Source organism: Schistocerca piceifrons, chromosome 2 (assembly GCF_021461385.2).
Source record: "Schistocerca piceifrons isolate TAMUIC-IGC-003096 chromosome 2, iqSchPice1.1, whole genome shotgun sequence".
In the NCBI taxonomy this organism is placed as follows: Eukaryota; Metazoa; Arthropoda; class Insecta; order Orthoptera; family Acrididae; genus Schistocerca; species Schistocerca piceifrons.
Genome location: NC_060139.1, coordinates 308,398,129 through 308,411,629, shown reverse-complemented (window position 1 = coordinate 308,411,629; position 13,501 = coordinate 308,398,129). Strand labels below are relative to the sequence as shown.

The following is a 13,501-nucleotide window of genomic DNA, read 5'->3' as shown; positions in this document are numbered from 1 at the left end:
AGTTTCAATGTTTTTATTAAAAGTCTTGTCCACGTTTTCCTTCTGAAAATGATATTTTCATAAATGTTGAAACCATGATAAAGGGGTTTCTGATTTGCAACTGACTGGCTGTTTACTATTTCTACAAGAAGGTGTAAAATCTTTTGGACAAGATGTGACTAGGCGCACAATATTTACAACCTATATCAAAACTAATATTTAAAAATATTGGTTTAGAAGGCAAATGAAGCATATGTTGAAGAGGTAAATGAAAACATTTTCCATGTGTGTTTAAGTTCTTGGCACTGGTACAATATTCAACAAATGATCTGCATTGTATAAACATGAAAGGATGTTAGTCACTACACAAAAATATTATCTTTGATGTTTATTTTTTTAATACTTCTCTCATTTTCACCAAATAATATTGATCACACACATGCACACATTATGTAAAATATTAAATAAAATTCCAGCGTTCCAGCATCCATCATTTAAAGTGATAACAGTATTAACATATGTACACATAAGTAGCAAGCGGAATAATCATGCCATTTTCTATGTATATTCCGTGAAATCATCCACATGAACACGTTTGCCTGTTCGAGGAGAAGTTGAAATGCGTTCATTTTCACTGCTCTCTGAGCCATTTTGTGTTGACTCTTGTAGAACCTTGGTACGAAGGCGTTTGATTTGTCGCAGGCGTTCTAACCAGTTGGATGCATATGGATCTCGGCCCTGAGTTTTCAGGCTACATGAGATCATTGAAGCAAGCTACAACAGACAATTATTCCTTAAAATATGTCTGCACCAAGAATATTGCTTATAATATAATGAAATAAACTTTCACAACTGATCATTATAATATAAATTATTACAGTCTCCCATGTATGAATGAATACAATCAATATATTAAAACAGGTAGCAAATGAAAGGAGAAAAAATTAATTCATGATTTCTGTCAAGCTTTCCCAGACAAAACGCATCATATGATGATCTAACAGTTCCAACCTTAAACGCCCATAATAGTATTGCTGAGAAAAATACTTTGTAATAAATTAGTATAGAATAAGTGAAATATCAACTGCCTGTCTGCGACATGGTCTTTTGAACTGAGACATTGTGATTACGTGGCATTACTCGTGGAATGGTGCCTGCCTTTGGAACACCTAGTGCCCAGTTCTGAGCATGTTCTACAGTGTAACTTCAGGGACCTAAATGCCTGTTACGCTACATGGGAGAACTGGGTCCACTCACCTACAACTAGTTTCTCTGAACTCTACAGATAGGAGTTTTATTTAAAACATGTTCTCCCATTCCAGTACTCTCTTGGATTTAGAGCTTCAGTTTTTCTTAAAATTTTACCTTCATTGTTCCCTCTCCCTCTATTTTGTGTTTCCCAGTTATTAATTGCTCAATTAATTTCACTTGTCATTTCTCTTTCTATTAATCCACCTTTACTTTTCACTCTATCCTCTTCTTGTTTATGAAATGAAGAAGGCATCATGCTTACCAATGCACTATCTTTGATATCCTTAATTTGCTGAGGTAAGTATATTTTTAGCAGAGTGATCCATGCCACAGTTGGTGTTGCTGAGACATTGAAGAGCACTGAGGTTCAACCACTATGTCTGTTTTAGTTGACGAAGATGGGGAAGCCACAACACTTGAGGGAGTGGCCATGGAGATACAGATCCAGATTGGGATGGATGGTACAGCAACGACAGACATGTATAAAGCAGGTCTTGTCAGTTGGAAAATGGGAACCATGAGTGAGAGCCCAAGGTTGCATTTGGTGTATTGCTCCCTGCCATCTGTGTTCAGTGATGCACATCAAAAATCATCATCATCAGAATACGAAGAGGGGCACACCATACGACCTGCAGCTGCCATCAGACCATTGATGGCCACTAAAAAGAGACCGGGCACTCAAAATAGAACACTGTGGAACCCCATTCTCCTGCATATGGGAGGTGCTACAGGAGACACCAATCTGTACCTGAAAAGTGCAACATGAGAAAAAGTTATGAATAAAAACTCATGTTAAGGCTGCAAGGATGTGGTGGTACCATGTGGTACTATCAGCTTTATGTAGATTGAAGAAGATTGCAATGAAGTGCTGACACCAGGCAAAAACCATTTGGGTAGCAAATTCCAGGTGGACTAAATTATCAGCAGTAGAGTGGCCTCAGTGAAAACCATCCTGGGTTGTAGCCAAAAGGTCCCAAGACTCAAGGATCCAGAATAGCCTCTGACTCACCATACTTTCAAGTAACACATTGTTTAAACTGATCAGACAACAGCTGTCCATCTGAAGAGACAATTTACCCAGTTTCAAAACAGGAATAATGACACTTTCTCGCCACTGAGAAGGGAATTCCCGCTCACTTCAGAGATGGTGAAAAAGGGTAAGTATATGATGTCAGCTGGCCACCGATAAGTGTTGAAGCATTTGGTTGTGCACACAGTCTGGTCCATGAACCATATTGGGGCAGAGAGGAAGGTGCTGATGAATTCCTACTTGCTAATTGGGGCATTATAAGGCACCAGAGAATGAAAGATAATGGGAGTCGTTTCAGATGGTGTTTAAGCATTTCAGATGGTGTCTGAGAAAGTAGAAGGCGGGTGAATAGTGAACTGATGCTGAGGTCTGGGTGTAATGCCAAGCAAAACGCTCAATGGTAGAGTCCAGAATGGTGAAAATAACATCATTCAGGGAAATTTCAGGGACACCTGTAGGAGGATGGTGACCAAAATAAAAATGCACCTGACCTTTGCCCATAGCTGTGAAGATGGAGTGGGCAGCCCTATGACAGCGACATGTTACTTCCATAAACCTGTTTCTGGCATATAATGATAACAGGCCTGGGTATGAAGTCGTTTAAAGGCCATGAGGCAGTCAAGACATGGATGCCATTTGTAGCACTGGAGGGCACGACGGCAGTCTTTAATAGCGGCAGCAATTTTGGGCATCCACCAAGAGCCAGTCTTCCATCAGGGAGAACCCAAGGAAGAAAGAATCCTGAAGTTGCTGTTGAAAGGATGGTCCCAATTACACTCTATATGGACTTATCAATGCCATCGTCCCAGATCACGTAAGAAACAGATTGATCGTCCTTACGGCGGAACAGGCAAGCGTAAAAATAGTTTTCCCATCGGTCAACAGATGTCGCAGGCGACGCTACAATGCTAACTGACCTGTCCATGTCGCGGAATTGGCAACGCTGTATCTTCGGTGACGTGAATGACGCTGATTTGTGTTCGGCTAGAGCGCTGCGCGCGAAATGCATTTGTCACACAGCTGACTGTAGACCATGATCGGCTATGGTTTTTCCCGAGTTTTCAATCGAAGAATGTAGATTAGTTCCTGTAATTCCACAAACCAAGTTTATTTCTACTGTAGGGATACTTCTCACAATCATATGCGAAATGAAAAGTAATACACAATCTGCTCTCGCGCAGACAAGTTACTATAAGCAGTGTTGTTTTCGAGTGAAAGCTGTGTGAGGATTATTAGCGCACAGATAAAAAAAAATTAAAATAGGCAGCGTCTATAGTTTGCATGCTATGCTCGTTCTCTTCTATCCTCCTCCCATCATTCCAGTATAAACGTTTGTTCACTTGTATAAACGAATGGCACTGAACATTGGCGAATTATCTATGAATACTCATTTGCAGCAGTGTAAACGAGGTTTTACACTCGTTCACTTCGTTCGCTCTAGTATATACCAGGATGTAGAGGGACCGATGTCCTAGCAGTTATATGACGTCTATTATTCATTTATTTCACTGTTGCGATCTCAGTTCTAGAGCCATTTTCAAGTACCAAGGGAAAGGTCTTGTAAGGTAATGCTTCTTAAATTGTTTACCAAATGCTACCACACTATGCTTTGCGTTTTGTTATCCATATCTTATGTTGGTTTCAGTTTTCACATTGCACACAAAAATGCCTCTACAGCCAAAATTACGATAGTGAAGTGAATAAACAGTTTAAAAAAAGTCCAAATCGCAGCAAAGATTTCATTTAAAAATTATATGATATGATTCTTGTACAGGAAGGGCTGCCACGTTATATCAGAATATAAGATCGACAAAATTTAGATAGAATCGAATGCTTAGGGATCTTTATTAATTCTTACTCGTAACTAATTTATAGATTTACCTGAATTTAAAATCCTCTCACGTAATCTTTCTTTATTTTGGACAGGAATCTGAACATTTTCTGTTCAGGATTTGTTCGTCTACTCCTTCTGCAGTTGATATACTCGCAGGCCCTCGGCATGACGACTCGATCCACTACCACCGGTATGTCAGAAACAGCTGTACTTCACAGACGCCAAATAGTGGAAAGCTGCACGCGTTCAGCCGATGTTGCCACATATTTCACAGAACGGAGTGCCATCTAGTGGTTGATTCCACAAGTAAGGGTGTGACGCTGCTGCCGCCTGGTGGCCGTTCCCTGACAAGGGTTGCCTGCTAGACCAAGCGATTGGGCAATCTGTTTCTTACATGATCTGGGCCATCGTGTAGTGGAGAAATCTGCATTAGTAGAGGCCCAACTCTGAGGGCTTCCAGGTGAGTGATGCTGGAGAAAAGATAAGATAATCAGAAAATGATCATTGTTGCACAAGTCCTCATGAACTTCCCAGTAAACAGAGGGAGGAATCCAGGGCAACAGATGGAAAGATCAATGGCTAAATGGTCATGTGCCAAACTAAAGTGTGTGGGGGTTCCTGTGTTGAGAATACAGAGATCACGTCCTCTCAGCAGGTCAATAGCAGTCCTTCCTAGTTAGTGGTAGCAGTACCAGCCCATAGAGGGTTATGAGCATTAAAATCTCAAATTTAAAGGAAAGGGAGGGGGGGGGGGGGAGCTGTCTAAGTAGGGTAAGAAGAGTAGGAAGTGTAGGAGGAGGTAAAGATTGCGAGTAAAGATTGCATACTGATACTGCAGTATCTAAATGGATCCGAACAGCCACCAGTTCCAGTGTAGTATGAAAGGAACCCAGGTACTAACAATGTCTGTGCAGACCAATATACAGACACCACCAGAGGCTCGCAAAGGGCCAACTTGGTTTCAGCAGAAAGCATGGAAACCACAGAGAATCGGCAATGAGTATCCACAATACGAGATACCTGCAATATAACACAAGCTACAGAGTAGAGAGGAAGAAGAAACTGAAACTCCGGAAGGTGCCGATAATAACCATTCCAGTTCATAGGAGGAGAGTAGTACAAGAGGCTAGGTGGACGTCGAATGGACCAGAATCGGTCATTACGCTGAGTCAATGTCCATCACTAGTAAGGGCAGAGTGACATCCATGAATGTAAGATCAGATCCCTGACTGAGAGGGAAGGAGCGACGCCCCACTGGGATGTTGGAGGTGGGGAGGAGGGGGGGGGGGGGGAGGCAGCTTGTCCTGGAACTTACGCTTCATCACCTTCTTCTCCTCCTCCTCAGGATGAGAAAAGGTGGGGTCGAGAAGAGAGAAAGTCACAACAATATCAGGTTCTGGAAGAGAATAAGAGACCTTGAGGCCCACAGAATGTGGGTCCCATGTACAACTCAAAGTAACAGGCTTCTTGTCCCGGAGATGCTGGGGAGGGGTGTTCCTGGAGAGAGCTCCAAGCCCTGGCGGGTGCCAGAGAATTGGGTTTCTTCTACAGCTGAGGAGAAGGAGTGATTCCATAAGGATAAAAACAGGAACCACCAGGAAGGAGGAAACAGAAGTGAGACAGAGCAGGGGTAAGGAGAAGGACGAAAGGTTGCAACAGAAGCAAAGGTAGGTGTTAAAGATACCGGGCGGAGATGGTCGAATTTCTGTCAGGCCTCGTAGTAGAAGAGAAGGTCAAAAGTTTTGAATTCCTGAATCTTCCTTTCCTTTTTATTGATCGAGCAATCCAGTGAGCAAGGGGAATGTGGACCAGAACAGTTCTTGCATTTAAGCGGTGGGATGCAAGGACTCCACACATGGAGGGGATGGTCACAGTCGCTGCAAACAGAATTCGCCTCACATCGGAATGATGTGACCAAAACAGAACAGCACACAGGAACGGGGATATACAGCTTTAAGTTACAATGGTAAACCATAACTTTGACTTTTGCTGGAAGGGTGCTCTCTCAAAATCTGGGGTAAAAGTGCTAGTATCAATGCAATTATCCTTAGGACCTCTCTGGACTCACTGGAAGAATGAATGCCACGCTGTGCCAGATTAGTCTTGAGCTCCTGTCAGATTGGAGGAGGAGGTCCCTTTGGAAGATAATGCCCTTTGTCACGTGAGACCTGATACTCACCTGGATATCACCTGGAGTCAACTTCACCAAACCTACCTTCAATATGTTCGGTGGGGGGGATTAATTAATTAATTAAGGTGGAAGGTGGTTTGGTAATGATGAAAGTCTCCCTGTCTATCTTGGAATAAACAAAGTAAGGGGGAAAGTGTTTCACCCCAAGCCAGCCAGGGAGGGGAAGTCCAAGGAAGCAAAAGTAGGAGCAGGGAGGGATCTATTCCTGTCTGAAGATTAGGCTGTGGAGGAACAGCTAGAAGTATGGAGCTTACCACGCTTCATGTGCAGAGCAGCTGCTCTGGTACCACCCACTCCAATGGTTCACCCATGGGTGCCACCCAGCCACAGCAAGAGCCATATGGTATGGTGGTCGTTGACTTGAGTTCCCATACCTCATAAAGATAGCAACCACTCCTAGGCATACACATGGCAGTGACAGCTCAGGTATTGAGATGTGATTCCTGCGTTGTCAAGGGGCTCAAGCAGATAGGTACACAACAGCCCCCCCAACACCGGAGATGCTAGGGACGAAGTTGTTCTCCAAATGGCTCAATGGCTCACACTACAGAAACAATCTGGAAAGGAATGTGAAACACAAATGGGAATTGGGAGGAGGGCAGGGGGGGGGGGGGGGAGGCAGCCCGGAAAGGAATTGCAGAACTGAGGGGATAAGCAGGTCATTATACAGTGGAGCACCAAGGGTGAAGGTAACGGGGGGGGGGGGGGGGGGGGGGGGGGGTTGACAGAGTGGGGAGGAGATAGGATAGGAAGGATTGCATCCGGGAAGGGAATGCAGCTTGGGAGAGAAGACAGCTTGTAATAGTTCATGATCTTGAGTGCGCAACACATGTACCAACAAAAGAGCTGTGTGGGACCCCTGAGGGGACTTAGCTAATGGTGGTGATAATGTTTTGGCTCAACAGTCTCTTCATGAGCAGCCTTGCTTCACTTCAAATGTTATTTATTGTCAGCAACAAACGTGAAACAAACTGGAATATGTGTTTCTCTTTAACTCTTTCTGCCTTAACAGGAATTTCGTATTAACAATACCTGGGTATTGATATCCTGCTACTGGTATACTACATTCCTACAGCAAAAAACTGATTGTACAGAACATGGCTTATACTGTCAGTGCCACGAAATGACAGTTTTTGCATTGAGAGTTTTAAATTTTTTGACACCAATCTAGTAATGTAATGTCACAACTTTCCAAAGAGCTATCTCATATTCAGTTTCTTTTTAGATGAAAATATTGTATCAGTTCAGTGGAAAATTATGCATTTTACCTGTCACCTATACATCCTTTAATTGAAGAGTTACATTCTCAGTTTAGTTAATTTTAACTTTGATTTTCTTCATTATGTTAATGTAAAATTATAATCTACAAAACAGCCTTATTCAGGCACTGGTGCTAAGAGGAAATGTGGGTTGCATGTAGAGAAAGTAGGAAAGATATTTTAATCATATCATACCCTACATGCTTTAAATTAAAAGAAAAAACAGTTTTATAAATAGTAGCACAGAAAAGACAGTTTCTGGTCTATAAGAAGGATAGTGAGCAATAGATATCATTATGATCAAACTGTGACGACACAACCAATTTCTTCAATATAATTACTTTTATGTCAACATTCTAATATTATGTAACACTTGTCTTTCATAGCACTTACAAGAAACAAAAATACTTGGAAATAAACTACCACAAAAAGAAATTGTACTTACATTTGCATGTAAAGCAAGCTGACGGGCCAATATTGCTAGATTCTGATCTGACACTATTTTTGGTTCACTGTGTCCTATATGCTCAGAAAGATCTTCTCTAGTCTTCACAGTCACTTGATTTGCACCATGACTCAAAGGCTCAATCACAACACAAGCATAGTTGAACTGACCCTTAAAAAATATACATTTTTATATTAATATAAACTGATTTTTTTGTGTCCCTAGGTTACATATGTAATTCAAAATGATTCATGGCAATGATGAATTAGTCTGAGATAAATAATGTTGCAACAAGTAAGGTTTCTTTCATTTACAAATAGTATTCCAGAAGTTGACTACTAGAACTGTAATTTCTGTTTTAAAAGTAAACTCACCTTCAATGTCTGGATGTTGTATTCTTCACTACTTTCATTATATACAATTGTGACATAATCATTGCCTATGTGCATTTTTTTGCTGTTGCACAATGGTTCACTTTCCTTTACAGGCATAAGAGTAGCCACATGAAAAATAACCTGCGGGGATGGACATTAATGTAAATGCTGCAATAATACATCATTATAAGAAATAAATGAACATGGAAAGTCCATACACAACCATTTTATGAGCTGCAATAGTATCTGAAGAAGTTTTCAGAATACATAATGGTACATTCTAGTCACAAGTTACACTGTGAAGTCATCAAATTAAATTTTGATCTTGAAACACCACAATGCACAGTCTATTTCATGATGATAACTAAATTTTGATCTTGAAACACCACAATGCACAGTCTATTTCATGATGATAACTAGATTACCTAAGAATCAGCTCATAGAGAGTGATATTTGATGACAAAATTAGTATGTAACAGTTCTGACCAACCATCAGAACCTGCTTCCATTAAGTAATGTGAACTGACATCCAACAGCAGTGGAACGTAAGCCCATATCATTCATCTCTGCACTGTCAGGAAAATATGTATACCCGGAATTCCCATTGCAGCATTAAATCTGAAAACACACATTGTTGGAAAACCGAGGATTGAATATAATGTGTGAAAGATGATAGACTGCAAATCACCCAATTAACCGTCCAGCGGGTGTGCCGATTTTCATAACACGAGCAGGTGCGTGGTGTACTTTGTACACATTAAAGAATAGTTGATTTTATGTTGGCATGGTAAAAAATGTATGAGCAAAATCACAGCTTAATCTTAGTTTAATTAAACAATGATAAAATAAACTTATATTACATAAGTTAATTCATTGTTTAATTAAACATTAATGAAATAAATTTTCATTGTACCACTTTCTTGCTACATACAAGTGCTATCCCACAATAATGACCAGTTCAGAGCATTAAAAACAGTGCAGCTGCATCAGATCCCAGCCAAACTTTGATTTAGTTATTAATCTTGCAGGAAACTGCCTCACTGTGGAGTTGTGCTGCTAGTTCGGAATATGGCGCATTTTCTTGCACAGACTGTATGGTTTTTATCATCTAGCTTGTTGTTTATTTTATATTACTCCTGCTCACTTGGGCATATGACAACGCAACTTATCATTGTGTTAGCTGAAGCAATAATGAAGGAACAGGTACAGGCTCATGATTGTAAAACAAACACAGAACAGTACAAGACAATGTTACTTGGACTTAGCGCAATTTATACATAGGTGTGCTCACTCGATGGTTAAAGAAACTTTGGGAAGCAGACACACATATAGGAAAGACAAAAGATTGCTTAAGCCGTCAGCACGCAGACCATGCAGCTGAACGTTGAGCATTCTTTCTGAACATGCAAAGCAATATCTAGCATGTCAGATATTCTGAATGTGCATTTGAATGTTGACCAATGAGATGGCAGAACACCACCTACATCAAATGCTGGCCATCTCCCTTCAATGCACAGTTGTGAGGCACCATATTGGCTTTCAATTGAAGCCCTTATGTATATATGCCATTTCTGAGAATCAGAAAACTGAGGAACTCCTGGAAACCTGCTCTTGATTGTATGATTTGTTGTAATAAAATGACGAGATACGTCATATTCATGGGAAAAGAATTATTGTAACTTGCATATTATGAAAGTATACCATTTGAAGCCAAGGGCATGTTGAGGTTCAATTAAAAATGCATTGTCCTTGGTACAATTTGTTATTATTAAATTTTGGTTAGTAATATAGCTATGATTAAAGCTTTCAGGACATGGTAAAAATGTAGATAAGATGATAAAAGATTTGTGGTCACTTTAGTGGAATGGGTAGTGTCATAGGTTTTTCTAAAAACTTATAATGTGTTTGTTGGTGGTTCTCGTCCCTCTATATCCAAATGTTTTTTTCTAACCTTCATGTTTTTAATAGGTTCTGACAGTTTCTTATTCATTTAATATAAGTTTATAGTATAACATTTGGTGTTATGTAGAAATAGGTGCACTCCTTTTGAGGAGTGAATTTGCACAATTGGCTTAATCTCCAGGACAGCTTGCACTACTTGCAGTAAGATATTTTGATCTGTTCTTCATTTAAGTTTTGTAATTCACATGTTGTAGGGATTCTGCTACTGATTATGAACAGTGCTCAAATAAGAACGACTCTAGGGTTATGCTAAAAAGTGAGAATGATAAAATAATTTTTATCTTATGTGGAGAACTATTATAAATTTATATCATTATACTATTTGTAATGGAAATTTTATAAGTTGATGTCCTTATTAACTGGACATGGTACTTCCCTTTTTACCCCATAATATTTTCACAGATGTTAGAGTCTTTGTTTATGTACACTACAGACAGAACAACGTGGTTAGCATATGGACAAGGCAGAAAAGTATATTTTAAGAGAGCTAATACAAGAATTTTATGCCCATCCATTTCGTAAACAGTGTGATCAGACACAGCTGGAATTACCACTGGAATGCACTGTGATCATGTATACCAAGTTGGGGCCACGTTCGGTATGCCAAGTCACATCATTTCAGAGTGTTCAGCAGCATGTTGAACTCGGCATGCTCAACATTGATGTTCGTCAACACGGTCCATGTGCCAACAGCTTTAGCTTTACGATAAATTCCTCCGTCACAGATGCCAGACACGTTTTGCATACAAAGCCACTGCTGCATTACTCGAGTTTGACCAAAAACTAAGTGATCTTCTGTCTTTTCTACATTGCAGTTTACTGCCCAAAGCCTCCTATAAATGGTGATTAGGGATCTAAATTTAAAAATAGTTGTTTTTAAGGTTAATTTCACTATCAGATATTTTACTTCACATGCTGGATTGTGACTAAAACCTGGATACAGGCCTCATAGCTGCCTGTGAAAGACTAAGATCTTTTTTTTTTTAATGTGTGTGTCTGAATATTGGAGTGGTTTAAGTTTTAACCTACATGATGGATAAAAAAATCTACAAATATTTTGCTAAAGAGCCAAGTTTTGAGTTGGATGCACTTTTTAACTATGTTTATAAAAAGATGTTAATAAATGATTCAAAAAGTTTCATAACAGCATTCACATTTATGCCGAACAATAGATGAAATGTGGCATTAAACATATTATTAATTTCATGCTCTCTCCTTGTACTGAGACAGGCCCAATTCCGTTAAGTTTCCAAGATGTGGCCACTGAAAGTTTCCAAACAAAATGAATAAAGAATGTAAAACTTCTAAGCTGTTTGTGTTTAACTTGACTGCACATTTAGACATGTATTTACACATGATGAAAGTACTTACGAATAGTAAGTATGGTCAGTTTCCATGATGCGCTTAAATTAAGGATGAATCAAACAATGGAAAAGCCAGGATGGAATGTAACAATATTATGAAAAACAAAATTGCTACTCACCATATAGTGGAGATAGGCACAACAAAAAGACTATCACAAATCACCTTTCTGCCAGTAAGGCCTTCATCAAAAATAGACCACACACACACACACACACACACACACACACACACACACACACACACACGCATATGCAACTCACACACATGACCGCAGTCATGCAAGCAGCAGCACCAGTGCATGATGGGAGTGGTGACTGGGTAAGGATAAGTAGGAGGCTGGGGTGAAGAGGGGAGGGATAGTAGGGTAGGGGTGACGGACAGTGCAGTGTTGCTGGGGAGCGTGCAGGGAGGAGGTGGAGAGAGGGTAGGGTAGCTATGTGCAGTCGAGAGGTTAGACAGAGGGCTGGGGAGAGGGGAGGGGGTGGTTAGTAGAAAAGGAGAGAAGTAAAGACTGGTTACAATGAAGTGAGGGCTGTGTTGTGCTGGAATGGGAACATGAAAGGAGCTGGATGGGTGAGGACAATGACTAGCTAAGGTTGAGGCCAGGAATATTATGAGAAAGTTCCCACCTGCACAATTCAGAAAAGCTGGTGTTGGTGGGAAGGATCCATATGGCACAGGCTGTCAAGCAGTAATTGATGTAAGAGAGGCAGGGCTACCTGTGAAAATAGTCATGTGATCTACAAGCTAAGCTGCAACCACTGTGCTGCATTCTATGTGGGCATGACAACCAACAAGCTGTCTGTCCGCATGAATGGCCACCGACAAACTGTGGCCAAGAAACAAGTGTACCGCCCTGTTGCTGAGCATGCTGCCCAACATGACATCCTCATTTCAATGACTGCTTCACAGCCTGTACCATATGGATCCTTCCCACGTACACCAGCTTTTCTGAATTTCTCTGCAATATATCCTACGTTCCCGTAACCTTCCTGGCCTCGACCTTTACTAGTCATTGTCCTTACCCATCCAGCTCCTTCCCTGTTCCCATTCCAGCACTACACACCCTCACTTAACCATACCCACTCTTTTCACTTCTCTCCTTTTCTGCAAAACCCCCTCCCCCCCAACCTCTCCCCAGCCATCTGTCTAACCTCTCGATTGCACACAGCTACTCTCCCCTCTTTCCACCTTGTCCTTGCCCTGCATGCTTCCCAGCAGCACTTCACTGTCATCCACCCCTACCCTACTATTCCTCCCTCTCCTGCCCCAGCCTTCTCCTTACACCCACCCACTCGCCACTTCCACCACGCACTGGTGCTGCTGCTCGCAGTGTGGCTTCAGTTGCCAGAGATTGCAGTCATCCCTGTGTGAGTTGTATTTACGCGAGAGAGAGAGAGAGAGAGAGAGAGAGAGAGAGAGAGAGAGAGGTGTGTGTGTGTGTGTGTGTGTGTGTGTGTGTGTGTGTGTGTGATCTATTTTTGATGAGTACCTTACTGGCTGCAAGCTTGTTTGTGACAATCTTTTTGTTGTGCCTATCTGTGACTCAGCACCTCTGCTATACGGTGAGCAGCAACTTTCCTTTTCATAATATTGTTAAATCAAGAATGATATCACTACAGTCAACTTTGCCTCCTCAGTGTTAGCTATCACTCTTAATAATTATTTTACTACCAAAAACACCGTGAATCGTCAAACATGAAAATAATAGCCTATTACATTTCTGTAACAGGATCTTCTTATGTTCTCATACAAGAATTTTTTCACTTGTTTTATGCTTTGTGATGAAGGTTCTCATAAAATTAGAAAGA

General features: G+C 40.8%; 1 protein-coding gene across 2 annotated transcripts in view; it reads right to left on the bottom strand.

Moving 5' to 3' along the window:
* Window positions 1–354: 354 nt before the first annotated feature.
* LOC124777176 (tuberin) overlaps window positions 355–13,501 on the bottom strand; it is a 299,285-nt gene continuing 286,138 nt past the window's right edge. For both annotated transcript variants that reach the window (XM_047252485.1, XM_047252487.1), the window contains exons 30-32: window positions 8,364–8,504; window positions 7,990–8,160; window positions 355–753 (exon numbers count right to left, since the gene is read on the bottom strand). In XM_047252485.1, the coding sequence (XP_047108441.1) occupies window positions 538–753; window positions 7,990–8,160; window positions 8,364–8,504 (528 nt within the window). In that variant the 3' untranslated portion in view covers window positions 355–537. The remainder of the gene's footprint in view (window positions 754–7,989; window positions 8,161–8,363; window positions 8,505–13,501) is intronic.